The 22,639-nt window shown below is 53.0% G+C and overlaps 7 protein-coding genes across 7 annotated transcripts; 3 read left to right on the top strand and 4 right to left on the bottom strand.

The window, feature by feature from the left end:
* Positions 1-39: 39 nt before the first annotated feature.
* On the bottom strand, positions 40-1,106 carry NECHADRAFT_102683 (uncharacterized protein). The gene is made up of 5 exons (XM_003050921.1): positions 1,014-1,106; positions 707-871; positions 591-653; positions 488-537; positions 40-435 (listed from the first exon to the last, which is right to left on the bottom strand). Exons 1-5 carry the CDS (start codon positions 1,065-1,067, stop codon positions 426-428), a joined length of 342 nt encoding a protein of 113 aa, XP_003050967.1. The 5' UTR covers positions 1,068-1,106; the 3' UTR covers positions 40-425.
* Positions 1,107-3,229: 2,123 nt separating this feature from the next.
* On the bottom strand, positions 3,230-4,633 carry NECHADRAFT_40904 (uncharacterized protein; the record flags this gene model as incomplete). The annotated part of the gene is made up of 3 exons (XM_003050920.1): positions 3,230-3,757; positions 3,935-4,180; positions 4,298-4,633. 3 exons carry the CDS (start codon positions 4,631-4,633, stop codon positions 3,230-3,232), a joined length of 1,110 nt encoding a protein of 369 aa, XP_003050966.1.
* Positions 4,634-8,211: 3,578 nt separating this feature from the next.
* Positions 8,212-10,182, top strand: NECHADRAFT_93849 (uncharacterized protein; the record flags this gene model as incomplete). Its single annotated transcript, XM_003051315.1, has 3 exons — positions 8,212-8,377; positions 8,407-8,462; positions 8,512-10,182. The coding sequence occupies 3 exons, from the start codon at positions 8,212-8,214 to the stop codon at positions 10,180-10,182; spliced, it is 1,893 nt and encodes a 630-aa protein (XP_003051361.1).
* A 516-nt stretch (positions 10,183-10,698) lies between these two features.
* NECHADRAFT_93848 (uncharacterized protein) lies at positions 10,699-12,051 on the bottom strand (the record flags this gene model as incomplete). Its single annotated transcript, XM_003050919.1, has 1 exon — positions 10,699-12,051. The coding sequence occupies one exon, from the start codon at positions 12,049-12,051 to the stop codon at positions 10,699-10,701; it is 1,353 nt and encodes a 450-aa protein (XP_003050965.1).
* A 1,075-nt stretch (positions 12,052-13,126) lies between these two features.
* On the top strand, positions 13,127-14,638 carry NECHADRAFT_104571 (uncharacterized protein). Its single transcript, XM_003051314.1, has 2 exons — positions 13,127-13,384; positions 13,429-14,638. The coding sequence occupies exons 1-2, from the start codon at positions 13,315-13,317 to the stop codon at positions 14,580-14,582; spliced, it is 1,224 nt and encodes a 407-aa protein (XP_003051360.1). The 5' UTR covers positions 13,127-13,314; the 3' UTR covers positions 14,583-14,638.
* A 237-nt stretch (positions 14,639-14,875) lies between these two features.
* NECHADRAFT_80749 (uncharacterized protein) lies at positions 14,876-16,641 on the top strand (the record flags this gene model as incomplete). The annotated part of the gene is made up of 4 exons (XM_003051313.1): positions 14,876-14,947; positions 15,009-16,124; positions 16,226-16,260; positions 16,500-16,641. 4 exons carry the CDS (start codon positions 14,876-14,878, stop codon positions 16,639-16,641), a joined length of 1,365 nt encoding a protein of 454 aa, XP_003051359.1.
* Positions 16,642-20,170: 3,529 nt separating this feature from the next.
* On the bottom strand, positions 20,171-21,521 carry NECHADRAFT_80748 (uncharacterized protein; the record flags this gene model as incomplete). The annotated part of the gene is made up of 4 exons (XM_003050918.1): positions 20,171-20,646; positions 20,715-20,779; positions 20,829-21,316; positions 21,372-21,521. 4 exons carry the CDS (start codon positions 21,519-21,521, stop codon positions 20,171-20,173), a joined length of 1,179 nt encoding a protein of 392 aa, XP_003050964.1.
* Between the last annotated feature and the right edge of the window lie 1,118 nt (positions 21,522-22,639).

The following is a 22,639-nucleotide window of genomic DNA, read 5'->3' as shown; positions in this document are numbered from 1 at the left end:
GAATGATGGTTATGGTAGATGAAAAATTAATGGGAGGTTCAGAGGAGTTGGGGTCATTATGTCCTACGCTGTTGTCGTCGTACTGTCACTCCCGTCCTCGAGGGGCACACTGAAACCGGGGATGCAATGGCCGGCAACCACAGCAAGCCGAAGCAAGCTCAGCCAAGCACAGCAATAGACCTTCAAGTAGTAGAGAAGCCAAGCCAGGAAGAATTGAGATTCGCCGTCTAACGTTAATGTCCCCAACCGTGATGCACCCTCCTTGTTCAGGTTCGGCGCAGCCCTCACGGTCCGCCGTCGCCCTCAAACCCCTTGTGTGGTATCCGATACATATACATAGCTCCCCAAAGTCCTACTGTACACTCGATTCGTCTCTTGGATTTTTATTTGAGTTGGATGGAAGATGTCGTCGTGCTTCGGTTCGTTCAGTCGTAACTATGCAGTTGTCAGTTCCACTCAGATATTCGATATCGGCGCTGTGACATACCCCTGCTCCTTCTGCCTCACGATCCCTCCATGCTTGCCCGTCTGCTTGCCCTGGTTTAGATGTTAGTATTTTCCTCGTTGTTCCCTCAACAGCCGGTACTTACCGAGATCCCACCCTCGACAACTAACCGGTCCAGTTGGTAGAACTGGCTAATGACTGTTTGCCTCTGCTCCGCTGTCAGCTCCAACCCTCAACCCGACAGAGGTTGTGTATCCTCACCTTCATGCCCTGAAGCTCCTTCAAACCATGTTGAACCAGCTCCTGCACCTTTCGCTGATCCTGCTCATCCTTGTGCTCTCGGAACGCATCCCTCGTCCGTCGCTTGGCATACTCGCGGAAGTTGTACGCGGCGAATTGCTCGCCTTGCCGTAATAATTGGCGGTACTGTAGAAAACTCCATCGTCAGCAATCCTAGAATCAATTGAAGCCTTCAAGAAGCGACATGTCAAAGATCTCTGCCCGCTTGAATTTTTGCACCGAGGCAACTGGTCCAAGGGAGAGAAACGGAGGGTCGGGGGCGACTCACGAGTGATCGTACTTGCTGCGGCATGTCGCCCTTGAGAGTTGCAACGACAGACATTATCGGGGATGGTTGTGGGTTGCAAGGAACGGGGAAGAGATTCGCGACTGGCTTGGGACTGTCCGATGATGCAAGACATTTGGCGATGCGAGTTCGGTGTTAGTCGGGGCGGAGAAATTTGCCGCTCCGGCCGGCATTTCCGGGGGCATCTATCCGCACTGTACATTTTGCCTCCATGGGGTGTGAGAACACAGTGTGTCGGTGATGCTACTCTTCGGTAGCTCATCCGGTGAAGATCTCGGGGTTTCGATTGGTATCAAAACTCGGCTTTTTGCTGCATCATCAGGATTACCTGGGCTGCAATTCGCCCTCTTGACAAGGCCGTGGGTTTCCTTGCTCCAGTTCGATATGCCTTCTCGGACCAATGGGATCACCAAGACATAATATTTACGATTGAGATATACCCTGGACTATCATTTGGGTAGTGGTGTGTCTAAGCATGGAAAGGAATGGAGGATGAATTACTACTGTTTGCGAGTGTGTAGCTCTATTTGGCAGAGCGTATGAGTGCTGCAAGTTATAACAGAAGTAGTGAAATAGTATATCTCACGCATGTTCCTACCTAGGCCGGTATGTGGCCGATAGTGAGAGGGTAATTCAACATTTAGAGCGACTCTTCGAGGAGGAACAGACAAAGACCCATGATAGGAAGAAGGAAAATGTGAACACCGCAAACATAGAGAAGGGAATTCACTGAGGGCTCTTCTTCGTGCTCGAGAGCCAAGAAACTGGCGAGTTCGCATTTACGGTCGACCGACCGTTGCATCTCAAAGACAACAACTGTGTGTGCCGGGCTATCCCCTTGCTTGCGCGGGGACTACTAGAGCGTACCTACTCACTCCCATAATTAAAGCACTATCTAAGACTTCAGTAAACTAATACGAGATCATGTTAGTCCCTCATCTCAATTATGATGAGAAAGGGAAGAGATTGACCATAACTGGTCTAGATCCCTGCTCAGTACACAATGGAAATTCGCACGCAAGCAAGGAGATGTAGGGAGCCTCCATGTGCCTAACCGTTTGTCTCGGGCAATGCACCTTGAGGAATCTCAACTGCATCAAAGTCAGCGCCTTCAACTGCAACTCGCTGCTCCAGAGTCCATTTCTGGCTCCCTCAAGACATTCGCCATCACTTGCATACATATGGCCACGAGGATATGGTACTTCTGACCATGGCATTTCACGAGTCCTCCCTTGCAGCGTGTTCTGTTTATCCTACCCTGCGCTACAGATATCAAGAATTCAGGGCATACACATATGGAATAAAAAGAGGCGATCACAGCATGAATCGTACGTTGTCTCGGACTGATGACCGCTCGTCTCTATTGGCGGAATGCAAGAGACTCACATGCAAGGGGTTCAATATGGTCAAGATATGATTCAATTTCCAAGAATATCCAAGTACCTAGGTGTGATCGATGTGGATGGCCTCGTTAAGCATTCGGGCTGCTAGGTTGCTGGCTACATCGGGAGTCTGCATGCGCAACCCTCAAAACAACTGCAGCTTTTCACAAATTCGGTCAAGTCCATAACCTTGATGCTCATGAATACGATAAATGACAACATTTTGATGGTTGGCTAGTGCCCAAGGTTACACACCAAGAACCCCTAGTATCGGAACCCCTTGCATATGACAGTAGTCGGCTTGGAACTAAGCTCGCGCCAATGCTCGAGATGCTCCGCTCCCATGTGCCCTTGCATCTAGATTGGGTTGCAGTCGCTTCGATGCACCAGTTTCTCGATGAGATGCACGTTACTCCGAACCGGTGAGATGCAACCCCAGGCCGGCTGGCCTCAGCAAGCATGACATCGCCTCATGCATGCAAGTGTTTCTGAGACCGAACAAACGGTCGAGAATCAACGCCATGCTTTCTTTCCATGAACCACAGCTGCAGTGCGTGTCCTGCCGTGCGCTTGGACATGTTGCCGTCTGTCAGGGGCGGTCGTAGGCCGTGCGCCATACATGTCGGATCTCATATGCAACGTGCTGCATGAGATGCGCTCGAGCCCGTTGAGGCTGAAAAAGCGAACGGGAAGCGACATCAATCACCCGGAAACGGCATCTCGGGCTGCAATAGAGCCCGTATTGAGCACTTGGATTGGGCACGAAATAGGACATCCAGACACGGCACTCAAGCCGGGCCTGCACCCGCATATTCTCTAACTGATCGGGCCATTGAGGATCTTGCAAGTGTTCATGATGGCCCGGAACTGCTCCTCTTGCTTGGCAAGCTCGTCGTCTTGCTTCCCGTTGGATGACGTAGACACGGATGAGATTGCTGTCTCCAGGGATTCAGACGAGAATCCGTTGGTGGCTAGCATCCGACTGAGTCGTGTCCCATCTCCGAGATCGGTAGTCAATTGCCCTGTAAAGGCATATTGCTTAAGGTTCTGGTTTGGCTTGACAATGGCCAAGGCCTTGGTGGGTTGCTCCGTCGACAAGGGAGGGACGAAACAAAGGTTGGTCACTGAGGCATTGAGGCTCGCGACCTCGGTCGGGTGGGAGTTTTCAGCCAGACTCCACCGCAAGATCTTGCCGCTGGTGTGCCCAGACAGAATCGAAGTGCCGTCGTATGTTACAGCCAGGCACGATGGCTGGCCGGCTTCTGGATCTGAGACAGCCAGCGGGGCGCTGACCTGCACGACAATGGAGGGCAGCTCTGTGCTGCGGGAGCCAAGCACCGGCTTCTCGCCACCATACAGCTCGATCAGGGAGACGGCACCATCCTCAGAAGAAACGAAAAGAGCCCTTGCGCTCGGATCGAGACGGGCGCAGAGGGGAAAGGCGGGGAAGAGTAACGTCCGGAGAAGCTGACCGGTCTGATAGTTCCAAATGATGCATGTCTTGTCCTTGCTGGCAGACACGCATATGCTGGTTTCCGGGTTGGTGCTGGGTCCGACGGTCAAGCTGGTGATGGCACCACGGTGGTTGGACAGTGTCAGATCGGGTTCGTGCTCCCCTTGAACATTGAGCTCAAGCAGGCGTGACAATGACCAAACGTTGATGTTGGAGTCTTCGGATCCGGACAAGATGTGATAGGGCGTCACAGCCAAGCAGGAAACAGCCTGAACATGGCAAGGCGGCGTCGACACTTGTCGGCCCGTGCACGTCTGTCACTTGTCAGTATTCACATTCAAACTAATGGCTTGCGTCAAGTCTGTGTGCATGTCATACACGGGGAGACGGGAGGGACAAAGATGGGGGGACGGGATTGAGACAGTACTGACCTCCCACAAAAACAACCTTCCTTCTGCGGAGCCCAGGACCAACACTTGGCCAGCGAGGGCCAGGCTGCGGATCCTGTCCGGGAAGGGCACGAGGGCCTCTTGGTTGCCACGCACGCGGGAGTAGACATGAACGTGTGCCTTTTGGTCCTGTGCGGCAAAGATGTGAGTCTGGCTGACGGCTAAGCCGTTGACAGGAGTGGAGCTCTTCTTGAAAGACGCCTTGATGGTGTGAGACGGGGTGAGGGAGTGAGAGTAGATGCCGACATCTTTGGAGACTGCGGTGTTTGCGGCGAGAGGAGGGCCGCAGATGGCCGAGATGAACTCCTGGGACAGCATTCTTTGGACGTTTCGTTGTGGACTTGTGGTGGGTGGTATCGTAGGTGACCAAGCCAGATGCCTCGAAATGATTGATCGGCAACAGTACTTGTTTGGTTGCCTATGTCGTCAAGAAGCTGGGTTCAGGCACAAGCCAGGCTCACCGCTGAGCTCTGTTGTCAAAGGGGCTTGATGATGCCTCAGTCGAGGAATGCTTGGTTGGTCAGAGTTGCACGTGTGTCAAAGACGTCCGAGAAGCTGGGATCCAGTGGCCTGAGCGATTGGTTCCAAGGCTCTAGAAAACCGTTGCGGAGACTGCCCAGAACGCCAAAACAAGCAAACACGACTAGGTGGCCAGTTGCTGCAGAAGCCGTGTCGACGTGAAATATCCAACACTTACAACTCGCAAGTGGGCTAGGTTGGTGTCGAACCAATCAGACACCAGCTGCTGGGCCTTTTTTCTCAACGGCCGCGCTCTTGCGTGCTGAAGCCTACAGGGACTCTATAGGGCTGGAATGGCGGAATGGCACGAGGTGGCCAGGGGTAATGTTTCTCGTCGTCTTCGCGAAGGTGAGAACGGAGCTTGGGGATATTAAAGAAGAAGACTTTTTCTTGTTGTTTGCTTCGCTAAAAGGATGAACCTGGTTGCTCGTGTCGCTAGCCTGAGAAGAATTTGGCAAGAGCTTTCTTTTTTGGCAGGTTGGTGGAGCGGCGCCAATCCCAGCCGCGGGCGGTGTGGCAGCCGCTAAGCTAGCGCCCTGTCGACGCCGAATTTCCATGTTTGCCGCTGCGGCTGAGGAGCCCAGTATTTGAGGCGGGTGATTCACCGTGTGTGGCTGTTGTATTTGCGTCCTTTGTCGCCCATTAAATTCCAAGCCACCTAGTGCTAATTGGAAGCCCTCACTGTACTTAGGTCTGTCGGAATTGATTGAGCTCATCCCCAAGGTCCGGTTGAGCTCCCCCGGCAGCCCGTTGTGCCCCGGCACTGCCCTGCAGAACGAACCCTGCAGCGCCTCATAGCGGCCTGTCGCTCCCTGAATTGGGATTTTCAGGACATTTGATGTCCGGGGCGTTGGTGCAGGGAGCTGAAATGCTATTTTGCAGGTCGAGGGGACGACGTGACGTCCGGGCTGTGTTGGCTCCCCAAATTATAGTGGTTGCCCTTGCTGAATGCCCTGAAGCTTCAGGGGACTCACTCATCAACCTCTAACCTCCCTTTAGCACCTCTATGGATCTCATTACCCACAGGCCGTTTGCTTCCTTCGTCATCCCCTCATCCATGTTCCCTCCAGCTGCTTACCCCTTGCTCCACGCCCCTAGGCGGCTTCAAGTTAAGCATGTCTTGCGGTAGTCCCTCTGGGGGTCATATTCCTTTTTCCTCTGCTCAGCGCTGAGCTCCTTGTCATTTATCACATTCCCTGCTGTCCTCGCCTTGCTTCTCCCGCCTGAGGACCAAGCTTGATAGGGTCCTGGGGAGCTTTTTCCGTATTCCAAGGCTCCATCCGTGGATCCGTCAGCTCCATCTGTTCGAAAAAAAATTCTGACAGAGTTTGACAGCAGCAGGCGAGTTGTGATAGAATCGTGTACAAAGACGTGGCGGATCGAGGACAAGAGGCCATCACCCGCCCTGCCGCGTGTAGTCTATCGAAAGTGTATCTGGCTTCGGCACGGCAAGAAAGTGAAGTGACATCGTCTCTCGCGGCTCTTTACTCTCCGCCCCCAGACGGTACGGTACCTGACGCTTAGGGAGGTGGGGCCATGTGGCATCGGTGTGTTTGCGAAATAGACCACCATCCGTGGGGTGCTGTGCATGCCGGGCTGTTGTCCTCGTCGACGACCCGGAAACGCTTGACCTCTGCATCCGTCACCGCGTCTGGCGATGAGGACATCCGCCTGCGCTCTGATCCTCGTGGTCTCCCTGCTTACGCTGTACGCACCTAATGGCTTTTCGGACGCTACCTGCTGCTGTCTCGGTTGCTCGCAGGGCTCTGGAGTGTCTTGCTTTTCTGCTCGCAGTCCAAGGCCGAGACCTGACCCCGATGACGACGAGAGTTCAACTCGCATGCCAGTCTCTCGTTTCAGCCACGGGCACCATGGCAGCCTCGATGCCCACGGGGCGAAGACGCGGCTCGTGATCGCATCTGGCCTAGGAGCTGCAGACGGGACAACTCGAGTGCTTACCAAGATACCAGAGCGTCACGGTCGTAAGTGGCCGAACGAGGTTTCACAGACAGTGATTGTGTGCTCGAACCATATCACCCCCAGAGGCTGCGCCAGGCAGGACGCCTCTCAATTTCAGTGACGCGAAACGGCGGGTGGCTCGTCTCGTCTCCTGTCTTTGTCATTAAACCTCGCGCATACGGTATCCAACATGTGCGGCCCGTGTCGATTTCGGGGCTAGTTGACGGATTTGGGCTATGGAGCGCTTGTCTGGGTGCGGAATGGAATTCATTCTGCCCACGCACGCACACACATACGCTCAAGGTTCCAGGTTCCCGCCCTTGTGGGCTGTGGACTGCGAGATGCAGACGCAGACGCAGACGCAGGCAGCTTGGCACGGGTATGACAGTTCCCAGTGCTGGACGGGTCAACAACACGGCTCCAGCGGTACACCACGCACTCTGCTGCACCTGTACCATCTGTACGTTCGCGGCATTTGCCTGCTTGAGTTCCTTGTGAAAGCCGGAGCTTGATTGCTCTGTGGAGCCGGCCGGGGATATCTTGCACAGCAGCCTTCATACATCAGAAACCCGGACATGGAAGTATCATGGACAAGATGATCTCCCTTGGACCCCCCCTTTGGCGTCTGTCTCCCTTGCCTTTCTTGCTGCTCTCAACTCAAGGATCGGCAGCTTCCAAACCTTCCAATCGAGAAAAGTCGAGGCCCGCTGGAGCTGTGATCCTTGTTGGCCCGGGGCCCGGGACCTGTTTTTGCTTTTGGAGAGCGAGCGAGAGAGCCCATGATTGTTTTGCTTTTTCGCGGTGCAACCATCTCCTCCCCCGGCAGCGCCACTCGACTTCTCACCTCATTCCTTCTTGTTAGGTCAGGGCGCGCCGTTAGTTACATTATTTGCTCTCGTCTCCCTCCGTATCACGTCTTCTCTTGTCCCGGCTCTGCCATGTGCGACAGACCCCGCCCCGTTCTCTGCCCAGTGCGGCCCCATCCTCTCTCATTTGACTTGGAGATTTACATGGCTGAGCGACATAAGCATCCATTCTTCCTCCCTTGAGCCCTGTCTGTTCCTGTCCTGTCTCTCAGTTGTCTTGCCTTGTCTTGCCCTCCAGCTCTGTGTCCACTCATAGATCCACCCTTCCTGTTGCCGTCGCTCCGCGCTGGTCGTTGAGTTCCAGACCTGGTTCAGTCATATAACACGCCGTGTCCTTTGGCAACTCTTTTACCCCCAAGCGTGAGGTTCACGAGTCCATGTCAGAGTTGTGTCTTTGACCGCCGTTGAGTTGAATCAGCCTCCATGTCTGTGCTCGAGTCCAAGATTCCAGTCGACGTCTACTTATACAGACAAGACGCAGCTCTATCCCACGATCATTTGCGCCGGACAACCCCATCACCAACCTCTGCGAAACGACGATCCGTCTCGAAAATGACCGGCCTACTACCGCTTGCCTTGCCCAATTCACGTTCTAATACTCCCAGCCCTGTGCCTGACGAGGGTGCCGACGACAATATGGAGGGCTGCTTCCCAGAGATGTTGGCCAGAGACCTGGAGATGTCGAGTGCGATTTTCGCGGCCAAGAACATGACTGCCGGTTCACCATCAACGGCTATCTTTTACCAGGAGAAGCAAGACAACAAAGCACCCTGCCCAGGTCGAATTCTCACATCCCCATATCAGTCCGGATCAGTACGAATACAAACTCTCGGTTCGATCGAAGAACGACAGTCGATGGTATCCTTTATCGAACAACGTGGCTACGTCTCCGAGGAGACTGGTTCAGATGTTGAATCTCTGCCCGCCTCTGAGTCTTCTGGAGGCATGGAGATTCCCTCAATTCGGCTACGCGAGCAGTCTATCGTTACAGCGGCTACATCCCTTACATCAGCCAGTGGAAGCGCTCCATCACCCAAGGATCTTCTCTCTCTGGACCGAGCGCATGAATATAGCTGGATTGACATTGATTCGGACGACGATGACGACGAAGATGAGATTGAGGTGCAAGAAGAGCCTACTATTGAGGATCAATCAGCTACTCTATCTCCACGACCACCAACACCCCCAAGCACAGAGACGACATTTGACATAACAGTTATGATGAAAGATATCGACCAACCACCAAGGCAGCAACCACACCAGACTAGCCCTAGTGGCGACAGTACTCAATCCTGGCACCAACGTCAGATTTCCATCAAGTCCATGGGAGCCCCAAAGATACCCCCAAGGAGAGCCTCCTTGTCACAAGCCACGAACCCCCTGGATGCCACTTATAGACCCAAGACGCCCTGCTTCGAATCACGGGTAAGCACCGAGAGTCCTCGACAACAGCAGTCACCATACTATACACAACGCTTCCGCGACGAGACTGACAACAACACCATCCTCCTCAAGTCAGACTTTGGCTCCATTGAACTGGAGATTGAGGAAGACAGCTATATGGACGATTACACCCCCGACTATCCTCCAGTCCTTTCTCGACCAGACACTATCTACATCCAAGAAACACCACCCCCATCTCCACTACCTACAGTCCAGTCGTGGCTGGACGGCTCAAACCCACCTTGTCTACCCCAAATACCAGTGGACGATCTAGCAAAGGCCGTTCCACTGCCGCCAGATATCATCGAGACGCTAAGAGTGTCGCTCGCCTGCTTCCCAGAGACGATGCTCCTCTCGTCCAGTCTCACCATCGAGACGATCCGGACATACTCAAAGAAGGTACGACATCCTTCAACAGACATCTGGAACGAGTCCCCGGTCGACCCGGCAGCCCCGGGGCCCCGGAGGTCTATTTGGAAAAAGGTTGTCTCGCATGGGCGCGAGTCGATCGGTACCAGGCGCCACCGGTTACACATGTACGAAGATGGCGCTCACCAAGACGCTGTGGCGTCTCCGGCACCCTGGGCATCTCTGAGACACGTCTTTGGCGGATGCTCGGATTACATATGCGACGCCCTGTATGCCCACATCGTCGCCTACAACTACGTGTCGCGCGTTCCTCGAAACCAGCCCGCCTCGCAGCAGCGCGCGTCGACGTCGTACTCGAAACACCAGAGCGAGGACATCCCCAAGAAGGCGGCTACACTGCTCGGGCTGAGTGCGCCACAGACGCATCTGACACCCAATGTCGGGCGCTTCGCAAAGAAGTTTAGCACGCCGCTCACGGCCATGGGCTTTGGCAAGGATGAGGTTCCCTCGACTACAGCGCAGGACAATGCCACGCGGAACATTGAGTCCGGCTTGTTACGGTGCATTTCTAGGCTTGTTGCTACAGCCAAGATGATGACTGAGGAGGGCAGTGGAGAGGATAAGTTGGTGGATGTTGAACCACAAGAGGTTGACATGATCTTTGTGAGAAGCCTCTGCGAGATTGTAAGGATTTCTGAGGAGGCAACTTAGAAACGTTACGGGCAATGATCCTTTCTGATTTATGGTGTTTTATTGGGATGGCGATTGTGATTCTATACCCTCATTGGCAACATCGAGATCTTTTCTTTTAGTCTATAATGACTCTAGATAATGCAGTAATGTCGACGACTTCAAACAGACAACAACAAATCTTTCTTGGCAATTCTAGCGAATGTGACGTCTGATCGCCCAAAAAGGCCCGACCCTTTAAACAATAGTCTCCAGACCCAAGTTTAGATTTCCCCAGGTTTGGGAGCTCATGCGCGATGGCGGAGGAGGCTTTTTGTTAGCGTTTCGCCGAGAGATGATCCATCGAGGTTAATTGATCCTGTAGACGCCGATGATTATCGGATGTTTTCTTGATTACATGTCGTTTGATGTTGTGTTGTTTCATGTGGTTGTTCGTGTCACTGAAGGAGGTCATGAGCATCTCATCTGGGGTATTGCAAGGAGGGAAAGATGCTTGCTGTCATTATACATTAATAATTCCTGTTGGTTAATGCTATCTCAACCTTGTAGAGGACCCTTTTCGTCCCCAAATAGCTCGTCATACCACATCCTCCCGCTGGCCTTGCTCTGACACACGCCGTCCCACGTGATGGGGACAAACCTCTCGCCCGAAGGATTGCGGGGGCTAAACACCCTCGCCGTCTTGTGATGCCCATCAGCCAGATACACAATTCCGTCCTCGACCTCTGCCAGCGGCCGCCCTGACTCGTCTGTGTCGGACTTAAGACGCTGGACGATAAGGTCTCTTAACTGCGGGTGGTACCACATCTTGTCCCACCAGGCACGTAGCCGGAAGCCTTTGAGCCCGTTGACGTAGGCGTTGTGGTGGATGCCCACGGGAGTGACGCCAAAGAAGAAGTCGGTGTATAGCGGCACCGAGCCCCAGTTTGTCCCGGAGAGGATCTTGTCCGGGCTGCGGCGTAGCTCCGGGGGTGGGCCGTTGATGCGCGGGGGACCGGGGACCCCGGCTTTTTCAGACTCGGAGGTGACATTGGCGGCGTCGGAGAGATTGGCAAAGTAGCCGTCTTCTTCGGCGGAGCAGGTGGGCGGGGCCGTGGTGAAGTTGTAATCGAGACCGATGCCGAACTCGAAGCGTTGACCGAGCAAGGCAGCGTCAGCGATGCTCCTGACGGCGGCGTCGACAGATGCTTTGTTGTGGGTGATGGAGCCGTTCCATGAAGAGGCGAGATGCCTCACCCACTCGCGCCATATCTCTTGGTCTCCAATAACCTCTCCTATGAGTGCCTGGTCACTCCAGAGCTGGCGGCCGTTCATGGCGACACGATCAATCTTTTCCTTGCATCGGCGGAGGGCATCTCTTAACGCACCCATGGATCCCATGATGAGGCCGCTATTGACACATCTCGGGCGCACCTTTTTGTACTTTCGTGCAGGATCAAAAGACCATGGTATCACATCTGTGCCTTCACCGTACATGTCCCTGGGCATCGGTGACTCGGGCCAATGCTCATACCGTGGATCAGAGCCCGAGTAGCTGTCCGGGAAGCAGTCCTTTGCCGTAGTGACAATGATGTCCTGGCGAGGAGGCGGGATGGGAAAGTCTGCAAAGGCTGCCCATTCTTTATGCGCGCGAGCATCAGCTTCGCGGTTAAGCCGGTGGTAACGTTCGAGGAGCACAGAAGGCGGGAGCTGAAACCACATGTCGTAGGCGTCGACGAGGACAGCGACGTCATCCACACTCGCGCCATCTTCGAGAAGAGCCTCGATACCGCCCAAAAGACTCTCTAGTTTGGCGATGTGACTACCGGCAAAATGCCAGGAAGGTCGATTGTACTCGCGTCCCCAGTTTAACAGAGTAGGCATGGGGTAGCCCAAGGCGACGGCAGACATGATGGTCTTGCAGAGGTTAATGTGAGGCGAGTCTGCGGGCATAAAAAGGCGTAAACGCCGTGAGGAGTTGGGCTTTGTGCTTTGAGGAGGCACCATGAGGCCATCGAGGTCGGCACGCGAGAGGGTGTCGGAGTAGGTCCGGCCGGTGATAACACGATCAAGATGTGAAGTGAACTAGGACTTATTAGCAAAATCTCGTGAGGAGAAGATTACACGTACCAAGGCCACGTATGAGGTCCAAGAGAGGAGGAGAAATGTCAGAACAACAAGAACCCATCTCCTCACCGGCTGCGACATGACTCTAGAAATACACAAAGACGAGCCTCGCAGGGCAAAAACCGGCGACGCGGACTGACTCGAAGGGAACGCGGCGTCCTCGGGGTCAGCGTCGGGGAATCTTCTCATCCTGGAGGCTGAACGGCCTGAGACGGAGGACGAAGAAGCCATTTGGAGGACATCACCGGAAGGAACGAGGGAGGAGGCATCAGGTAAATGACGGGGATAGCATCATGGGGACAGAATGATCTGCAGCCAGCGGATCAAAGGATGGATCTAAGCACGGCAATTCATGTGTGCTATCATTATTTAATGTGTAACACCAGACCGTACAAACGCGCTTAATCTCCAGGGTTCTCGTCCAGAATTGACCACTATCATGACCGCCTTGGACTTCATGGTCGATATCGTCCTTGGCACGAGGTTGTAGCACTGAGGCTATCTCCACCGCCAGCTTGAGACCATGAGACCTTTGACATTCCCCCACGAAATTCATCTCTGTCCAATCATTCGACACCGTGACACCCAGAGCCCGAGAGTCGAGGCCCAGGCACGGCCCCACGTGGGAGGGCGGGTCATGATGACAGGCTGTGCCAGGGTAGACGAGATGGGGATTCGCTCCGTCGTAGATGCGACGGGCGACGGTCGTAGCAGGGAGGGTCATTGATTGAGAGAGTCGTCGTCATGTTGATCGAGCGTGGTTTTATCGGCCGGGGCGGATACCAGCTTTACTAAGGCAAGTAGCTAAATAGAGTGCTTGCCTGGCTAAATTGGGAGAGCTACCTATGCGGTGCGGTGCGTTTCGTAAGGGAGATTAATTTGGAAACTTGTTCGTATTTCACTCTCATTCATCTTCCTCGCTTGCGCCTGGCTCTTTGACCCAAAGCTTGGTTATTTGTTTGTCTCTTTTTTACCCTTCATGATCCTATTCTCAAATCATCATCTACCTGCGTTCTTTTGTGCTGGGTGTCGGCATCGCTTGTCGTGATGGCTTACAAGGCTGGAGAAGGCTTCTGTGGCACAACGCTGCCAGCATATCTAGGCTTTGCCATCCTCGGTACGTCTGCACATGCCGTCAATGGCTCTTTCTAACGTTGTCAGGCTTCGTCAATGTGATTGTGCCGTTTGTCGTCCACTCGGCAAACTACCTTATTATCCCATACCCACGCTGGATCGTCCTCCTCATCGAGACCATCCCAGCGCTCATCACCAAACTGGTGATTCCTCACGTCCTCCACCATGTGCCTTACTGGATGCGCCCTCTCACCGTCGGCGGTGGCTGGATCATCGTCGCTATCGTGACCAAGAGCACACCGCCAAACATCGCCCCTCCGATCCGCATCTTCACCTCGGCCCTCGCGTCTGTGTCGGCCGCCGCCATGGAGGTTTCGTTCCTCGGCATGATGCGCTACTACGGCCGCGCAGGTCTCGCTGGATGGGGAGCCGGCGTTGGAGCTGGTGCTGTGTTTTGTGCCGCTCTTCCGTTTGTTCTTGCGGTCTGGATGGAGTCGTTTCTACGCGATTTCATTGACTGCATCTATGCGCTCACGGGTGCAATGCTTGTCGCTTTCTTTGTCGTCTTGCCTGGAGCGCCAGTGAATTATCCCGAGGCGCGACAGGATCGCGGCAAGGCGCATGTTGAAGATGGACCGACTCTGGCGATGCTGGATCCCGTTGAGGAGCTTTCACGTGCCCTGAGCACGACGAACCGAGTCAACCTCACAAAAAGCATGGTTCGACCTTTCATGGTTCCTTTATTCGCAGCGTTTGCACTACAGACGCTGGCATATCCTGGCATTTCTCGGGCACTGCCGCTTCCTTCATCGACAGGGTCCTTCTTCTCGTATTTCACAAGCTACGCCCTCGCGTTCCAAATCGGTAGCTTCATCGCCCGAACTCATACCCCGCTGATACGGCCCGAGAGCACCAGGGTTGCTTTTACAGCTTTGAGCTTCGTTACTGCAGTATTTCTCATCAATGCGATACTGCTTGTCTTTTCGGCACCTGTACCCGTGGCCTTACTGGCCTTTGGTGCTGGTCTGGGGGGAGGAGCCGTCTACATGATTGTCATGGGCAAAGTCTTGGAGGAGAAGTCACTTGAACCTGGAATCAACCAGGAATTCAGTCTCCAGGTCGTGGGAGTTGGTGAGACGGCCGGCGTTATTGTTGGTGGACTGCTGGGTACAATGCTAGAAGCCGCTTTGTGTGGAGGAGCTTTTACGGCGAAAGAGAGGTGGTGCCACACCAGCCGATGAATGAGAATAGACGTCTTGGAATAGAAATATAGATAATAATTAAAAAGAATTAATTCAACGCTTTCTTGCAAACTGGCGATGTCTGGATAAGACGGCATCTCGTTGCTGCACAGCCTCAAGCACAGCCACAGTAACTCAACTGCGTGTTTAGGCAACTCTATGCTAGACATCTTGAACCCTGACTTGCATCAATCCACTTGCCAGCTTGTGAGCTAGGTCTCGTGCTCCATCATTATCCTTTCTAGAATTGGCGAGGCTTCAATTGAGGGGTCTAGCTATTTTACTTAGGCATCATGCTGATGAAGCGGAGAACTCACAACAAGTCGCGGCATGGTTGTCGCAATTGCAAAAAGAGGCATGTCAAAGTGAGGAATTCCAAGACAACTCAACTCCTTCCATCTACAAATTAGCTAACCCATATTCTAGTGCGATGAACAAGGCCCCCCATGCACAAACTGCGCAGCCCGTGGTCTCGAGGGCTGCTCATACCTCCCAGATCCCCCCTCTCAGCTCCCCGCAACAGAGACCCGTCGACGTCTCGAGCTCGAGTTGATGCACCGCTGGTCCACGCGCACCTTTATGAGTCTCGTCTGCATCCCCGAGGACATCAAGTGGCTGCAAGGCGACATGCCAATCTGGGCACTCAAGAACGAGTACCTCCTACACGGCATGTTTGCATTTGTTGCACTCGAAATAGGCCTTTGCGGCGACGCCGTCATGGATGAGGATCCTGTCGTCTACGTCAAGTTGGCGTTGGAGTACTACGACAAGGCGAGCAGGGCTTTTCGCGCGCAGCTTGAGAATGTGACGCCAGAGAATGCGCAAAAGATGTTCATGTTCTCCTTTCTCGCCGTGGGGGTCAACATGGCACTCGCCCAGTGCGAGGGCATGATTGCGTTTGAGCAAAACATCCTGGAACGCATGGTTGCTCTGTGGGAACTGCTGATGGGTAACGCTTCTATCGCTGATAGGTACTATGACGTCCTCATCTCGGGTGCCCTGTCACAGTCTACAGAGGCGATCCTAATTCGGACGTCACAGCAGACTCAGACGCCGGCGTCTTTGCCAAGCGAGACTGAAGCTGCACTTGAACGGCTATCGGCCATCATTGAAAAGGCCATTCAACCAAGAGGGCGTGAGAGCAGTGACCCAGAAGCTCGCGCAGAGGACGCAGTCCGCACCCGCATCTACCGATCAAGCTTCACAGCAATCAAGAAATGCTTCGAGGTGGACTCCAAGGACCTGTACAAGGGGGCAGCCATCGGGTTCCCTGCCATGGCAGGCCGCGAGTTTGGCCCAGCCCTCAAGAAGTCAGACCCCGTGGCCATGTTTCTCATGATGCACTGGGGCGTGCAACTACACGCCCTGGGAAAGCTGGCGTGGTGGGTGGGCTCCTTTGGCCAGAAGATGGTGCGCGAGCTGTCGGGGATTCTGTGGGAGTCAGACCTAGGGGCTGATACGCCCGGGTGGAGGGAGAACATTACCTGGGCCAGGATCGAGGTTGAGCTGATACCGCTGGGGGGTGTGACGCCTGAAGAGGAGGTTCGAGAGTAGTTGTAATCTTGTTTTTGAGGCATGTGTTGGCGTATAGTGCATCACCACTCACACTTGTTTAGATGGATGAATATACCCCCCTCCAACAGCGTCAATTACGTAGTGTCATGGCCCCTTTGCTTGGGTGAGTCGATAGGTGTGTGTTTGTCCTGGTGCCGCCTGCAGGAGTCTGGTCCTGGCAGGCTAGAGGTAAGGTGCGTGATCATTCTCGGCCCATCTGACAAAGGGGGTGTAAGAGTTCATACCTCGACATGGCCAATCAAGACGTAAAGATGCTGAATGCCTCGAGTAGGACTTGTAGAGGGACCCATCGGCTAATGAGGCCTTCCTTTGGACATGGTTGACTTCAACCGGGCCTTTTAGGAGTGCTGCAAGCCAATTTCCACCAGCCCCTTGGCGCCGCTCCCTTACGGCACATGAGGATGGTGAGCTCTGCCCACTCTTGCAAAGATTCAGCTCGTTCCTCTTGCTCTGGAAGAAGTGTTACTCTTTGGATGACTGGTAGTTTCCATACTGTTGAAGAATAGGGGGTCGCAGTCGCCCACTTGCGGATACGTACGGCAGAGGCAATCACTGCTGCGCATTGAAATGCCCTTTATTTAGGGCATCCTAGTGAAGTATTTTCCACAATAAGAGGTTGGGTATGAAAACAATGAATAAAGGTAATCGTGAGACCGGTGGCTCTTGATAGTGAATCAGTCCACCCAACCTTTAGGACTCGGGAGGATACAGTTCAGCAAGTTAAAGATGATATTCACTACTTTAGACTGCTCTCTTTATAATCTTTTCTGTCCTTTTGGCGAGAGTAGTCACTCATACGTTCAATACGGTCAAACTCCACCAACACAACTCATGCCTCGTCAGCCTCCCCGAACATGATGGCTGTGAATTGCAAGTGACCACTTTCATCCAAGCAATCAAGATTGAATATCAATGACACAAGTCGCCTCTTTCTTCTGATGGCGATGCGTCTTCAGCCTTGTTGCTCAGCCTCTCTTGGGGCCTGCAGATCCGAACGTCGATCACCTCGTACGTTTTCCTAGAACGGAAGCTGGTCAGATGACACAGTAAGGGGAACTCAAAGGTGGCAAATTCTAGCAAGGCATTCTTCTCTTTTAGTGGACTTTGGAATCAGTGGCAATGGGGTTGAGAGTTTCTAGAAGGAAATGGTGGCGAAAAAGAGGTCGATCACTTTATCAAAAGACTTCATTCTACTCAATGCTCTTTGCACAAAACAGTTAAATAGAAATCACCTATAGCAGTTCCGCACAAAGATTTTTATACGGTATGAAGATGGCATATAATGATAGCAGACTCAAGGCCGCCGTAATGTATTGTGCTTGTCTGGATTTTAAAGGGTTGAGCGTGGTCCCAAATCAACGCAAGCGTTCAGTTCCGTTCAACGAAATCTAGAACCGCAGTGCAATTTTGTTCATCTTGAATAGGTTAATCAGAGACTACTTATGAAAGACAAAGGCAACTCTTGCCACTTGCAGGCATTAACATGGCGCAGAAACGACGAATAGAACCAAGTGAACGCAAGGCTCAGGTAAGACTCGGACTTGGCGAGTAGTGGCTGTGTTGTCAGGTTAGGCAACTTCTCCTTTGATAGAGATAGAAATACCATTGATTCAATTAGTTATGGACACAGTAGATGGTAGTTCAAGGGATAAGAGGTGTGCACTATAGGATATCATTTGTTGAGGCAGTGCCTTGGATCTGAGTAAGCTTCACAACTCTGACCCCGACAAGAGCATTGAGAGGCAATCCAATTACCAAGAGTAGAAAAATGAACCGCGGAACTGTCCTCGTGATGCCATCTTATGTAAATATCCTTTAATCAGTCGGTGAGCCTGTCGACAAACAGAATCTCAACACAAGAGTCCGAAACTCTTCGGTGTCGTAGGGCTTACTCCCGCTGTCAGCTATAATAAGCGTCTGACACTCTGCAACACTTGGCTCTTACTAGCCAGGCACCTCTAAAGGGGGATTCCAGGAATATCTGGCCCTGTCCCGCGTGGTGTTTGGCCGAGAGTTGTCCAACATCAGCACAATGGTACAGCTTGACAGGGTTTGCTGCTGTTTCAGAGGAATTGCATGTGGTCTTGGTCGAGTTTTCAAAAGAAGCAATACTATCTATACTTCTGTTCGTGTTTCTGATGCGCGAAGGGGTAATCATAGACACATTGCTTATCCACATGCAAGGCATATGTTGCCTTGGCTGGCAACAGCTGAACTGACTGGTTCACATCCCTCACAGCTCCCATGTACTTCTCACTTGGGTTTCTCTCCTGGTGTTCTGTCGCCAGCATTGCTGCACTGTATAGTAATCCGATTAAAAAATAACCCCAACACTTCACCGCAATTAACAGCAAAGTGCAATCCATGGCCCCATTATGAGTCCGAGGGGCATTCAGTGTGACGTGGTCCCGCTCAGGGCAGTTCCGAAAGACATCGGAACCTGTTTTTCTCAGCTAACCCCCCCTCATCTTTCTTTTGATGCCATCACCAAATGTGACAAGCTGCATACTGGCATGAGCCTAGCTGAGGCCCCATGCGGGGTGACATGGACAGAGTTTGAAAATCAAGGTCAAGCTTTTCTAGTTGCCGGTCTTGTATCCTAGATGGTCGAGGTGACGCGGCTGTACGAGTTAGACGATATTGACAAGTAACAGCTTCCTTATTCAGAATATATACGGATGTCATGATAGACGTCTCGTTTCTAAGTATATCGTTCCTTGTGATTACCCATCGATAAACTCCAATGGTGGGCCAGCAAGGCTGACTTGGCCGAGGAAACATTCCAGAGGAAACGTTGGATAGGGAAAAGCAATACATAGACCCGTCAGCGTGGACAAATACGAACAGGATTTGAGTCAATTCCAAGAATGCGGTCGGTTTCTCGAAGGTATCGCGTCAATCAATGTCTTGTCTCGCCCAGTGAAAGCAGACGCGGGAGGATCATCAATTGTGCAGATAAGCTTGTCGGCTTGGCATCAGCCTGCCACTAACTGTATATGGTCTTATGCGCCGCCCCCATGCCCCTTTTACTGCTAGGGACGAACGCCTGCTACGTTGTATCGTGCGACCTGAGAGGCTCAGTGTTAAGGCCCTGATCATGAACGGGGTTCAAAATGAATCACGCTTTGAGTTTTCGGGTTAGACGCCTATCAGACGCGCCAGGCTTAATTCAGCACTGCTCCCAACCGCCGACATGAGCATATGCTGTCGCAAGTGCATACTGGCCCAGAACAAGATGTATCGATCTCGCCACGAGCTCCCGCACGTTGCGGACTTACTCTTTGAAGCTCAATTGGCGACGATCCTGTGATTCATTTTGAACCCGCCGTGAGGGGGTGATTCATCAATTCAATCACGCGTGCAATGAACGGGGTTTTGGTACCAGACATTGGCCAACCTAATTTTATGCGCCAGCATGTCCCTCTCCAAAACGTGATTCATTTTGAACCCCGTTCATGATCAGGGCCTAAACAGAGCGCTCGCTTTTGACCCACACCCACACTCAATCTTGGAACCTGGAGAGAGAATCGGGTCCGCGAGATTGGCGAATGAATATCTTGATACATCTCACTCCCCTCCTCTTCAGCCTCGCTCTTCGGCTCTTTTCCAACACGAGTACTCAGCCTGACAAGAGGTTGTCCCTTCTCTCGCCTACCGAACGACATGGGCCAATCAAGGGCTGGCGGACGACCTGTTGTGCCGCGTGTCCCCCATGTGAGCTTACCGCCGGTAGAGACAGAGGGCGGATGGGACTGCGACATGTGCAATTGTTGGCCCACCGTGTCCTGCATCCTGCAGCCGACTGGGCCTTAAACAAGAGCTTGAATGTCTTAATCTAGGACCTCCCGGGTCCCCGAGGCATTGACGTCACAGGCACCATTTGTGTGTTGACCCGGCACGACACACGACACTTCTGAAGAGGGGTGCTTGGCTGAACAAGATAAAATGATCGCTACGGCCTCTCTCTGTGATGTCGTGAACAAGCAGAAACAAGATTCATTCATTAGTTATACTTAGATTCGATCCTCCTGGACCTGAAAGGTCGTCACCTTGACGATACGCTGTGAATCACCACTCAGCCCTTTGTTGTGTTGCTGCCCCATCCTCGTCAACTCCTCCTCGCTCTCATTCTCCACGCTCGTCCTCGTCCCCCAGACAGACTTTTCCGGTCCCGGCCTGTCGAAATGGCTCCTCCCAGCGTAAGCTGCCTCGCTGTCTCGCCCGTGGCCATTCAGGTCGTCCTCCCGTGTGAATGTGGTGAGGCTAAAAAGGCTGCGATGCCTATTCCCGCTGCCGTCAGTACCCTTTGACTTGAACCCCCCCGATGCAATGGGCTGATCCGTGTCCTGCAAGACAGACGGGCCCGATGTCGATATGCCAAGCTTGTGGCCGAGTAATCGAAGCAAAGGTCGCAAAGTAGCGAGGCTGCCGGCAGTGACGGCGAGGCCTTGTTCGGTGGTGGACCAGATGGCGATGTCAAGGGTTGCCCCTGGGAGGTGTTAGCAGAGATGTTTGCTTGGAGTTGTGATGGTGCAATGGAGTTTGGGAGAGACTTACAGAGAAAGTCTGGGCTTTTGAAATCTTTGACGAATGCGAAACGGACTACCACGGCTGAACTCGCCCTATACAATGTGAGTTGTTTATCCTGTGCTGGGATAAGGGGGTACCTACACGCAGGCCATAGCCATGATAGGAATGAGAGCAATCTTGGTCTTCCTTCCCATGTTGAGCTTCCACACGAGAAACATGGGTAGGATGGCGCATGTAAAGTCGGAAATGACACTAAAGACGCTGTATAGGTATGTGAGGGCGATGATGACCTCGACGTTGACGCATGTACCATTCTGGTCCTTGTTCCAGAAGAAGGAGATGGGTCGGCACTGAAAGAGGGTGACAAAGAAGAAGACAAGGCCGGTGCAGACGGTGATCATCATGACGCCGTAGATGATCCAGACGTCCATCTTTCGGACCGTGATTCGGAGGAGGAAGTAGCCGATGGATATTTTGGAGGCGATCATGGATGTGCAGTACCATAGGTAGCACCACCACCAGTATTTCATTGCTTGCTTGATATCTTCGGGGTCCAGGTCTTTGTGGTGACGGCCGGTGCCATAGTGAACTCCAATGAGGGCGCAGATGACAAATAGGAGGAATGAACACTGTCGATGTCTGGGTCAATGGTGGACCAGTAGGGACAGACGGGATGGGACTCACGAGAGCGGTACACATGCACCAATCGTCAAAGCCAAAGTTCTTGACGAGTCGCACACGGACAAAGCATCGTAGTAATGTCGATATAATCGCAGCAGTCGCAAGGGTGTAGCATACTGCCTGAAGCTCAGGACCCCGGTTCTCGACGGCCATGGCTGATGCAAGACCCAACAAGTCGCAGGGGGATCATATGCATTCAATATGGGAATAAGGGAATCGAGTACAAAGGATTGAATGAAGAAGCGGAAAGGATTCAAAGCCCGGTAGGCTCGGGCCGGGGAAACTGGAGCGTCGCAGATATATCTACTCCAGAAGCTGGGGGGCAAAGACCAAGACAAGGAAGGCCCCTTGATGATTAACTTGATCTGACCCAAGGCACTGGCTCTTGGGTCCGCCCGGCCCTTGTGCGGCGATTCAGATGGTCACCGAATCCACCGCATCGACGAACTCCTCCGATCTGCACTTCTTGGGCATCAAGAGGCGACAGACTATTTTGCGGAATTGGCACGTCCCGGGACTGGCCTCGGTTTGGGCATACAACGCCGAAGCCAAGCTTTTCCCGTCGCGTGGTGGCACTATAGCAGTGATGGGCACCCCCTGACATTAGCCCCGAACTCTATGGGTGCCTCGGGATACTACCTAGACGACTCTGAAAGGCGCCCTTAGACTACAGTGGCACAGGCACAGACAGGCACGCAACACGTGTGTGGAACCCGCTTGGAAGACGCCGCGACGGGTCGTGATGCTGTTCTGGGAAGTTTCTCCTTGCGACCGTCGGAGATTTCTCCACCACAATTGGCCCCTTTCCAGAGTCGACAAAAAAACTTGAATCTTCTCGAATAACTTTAAGAAAACAAGTTGACGCCTCTGTCTCTCCTCGGCCGGGAAGAAAATCTGGACACACAATGGCATCATGCGGGGACAGGCGACGCCCGCAGCTAGACAATTTAGCAGACTTCGGCAGTTGAAGCAAAAGGGTCTTGTCTCACAATCATCTGACGGACTTGGTCAGTAGTGGACCTGCGCACTGACAACTCGTCTACAGTAGATCGCCCTGAGTCCTCCAAGCGAGCGAGGATCACCTCCCGGGAGAGTGACTGACCCTTGCAGGACATGACTAGAGACAGCATCGCCTACTACGTGATATGATGCTTGACTCTTTTGCGTTGGATAGCATCGCATTCTTTGTGGGGAGAAGTCGATCATTGCTCGTTGCCCCTGTTGGATCGGAGCACAAGGCCCGAGAAATTCCCGACTTAATAGATTAGGAA

This window comes from Fusarium vanettenii (assembly GCF_000151355.1).
Source record: "Fusarium vanettenii 77-13-4 chromosome 5 genomic scaffold NECHAsca_5_chr5_3_0, whole genome shotgun sequence".
NCBI classification, from domain to species: Eukaryota; Fungi; Ascomycota; class Sordariomycetes; order Hypocreales; family Nectriaceae; genus Fusarium; species Fusarium vanettenii.
This window is presented reverse-complemented; position numbering and strand designations above follow the sequence as displayed.

What these genes read in the sequence shown, in the direction of transcription:
- NECHADRAFT_104571 (XM_003051314.1), top strand. Translation starts at nt 13,315, where the DNA reads ATGGCTTACAAGGCTGGAGAAGGCTTCTGTGGCACAACGCTGCCAGCA. An exon ending in TCTAGGCTTTGCCATCCTCG is followed by an intron (nt 13,385 to 13,428) that starts GTACGTCTGCAC and finishes TAACGTTGTCAG; the next exon opens with GCTTCGTCAATGTGATTGTG.
- NECHADRAFT_102683 (XM_003050921.1), bottom strand. Translation starts at nt 1,067, where the DNA reads ATGTCTGTCGTTGCAACTCTCAAGGGCGACATGCCGCAGCAAGTACGA. An exon ending in AGGAGCTTCAGGGCATGAAG is followed by an intron (nt 654 to 706) that starts GTGAGGATACAC and finishes ACAGCGGAGCAG; the next exon opens with AGGCAAACAGTCATTAGCCA. An exon ending in TTGTCGAGGGTGGGATCTCG is followed by an intron (nt 538 to 590) that starts GTAAGTACCGGC and finishes CATCTAAACCAG; the next exon opens with GGCAAGCAGACGGGCAAGCA.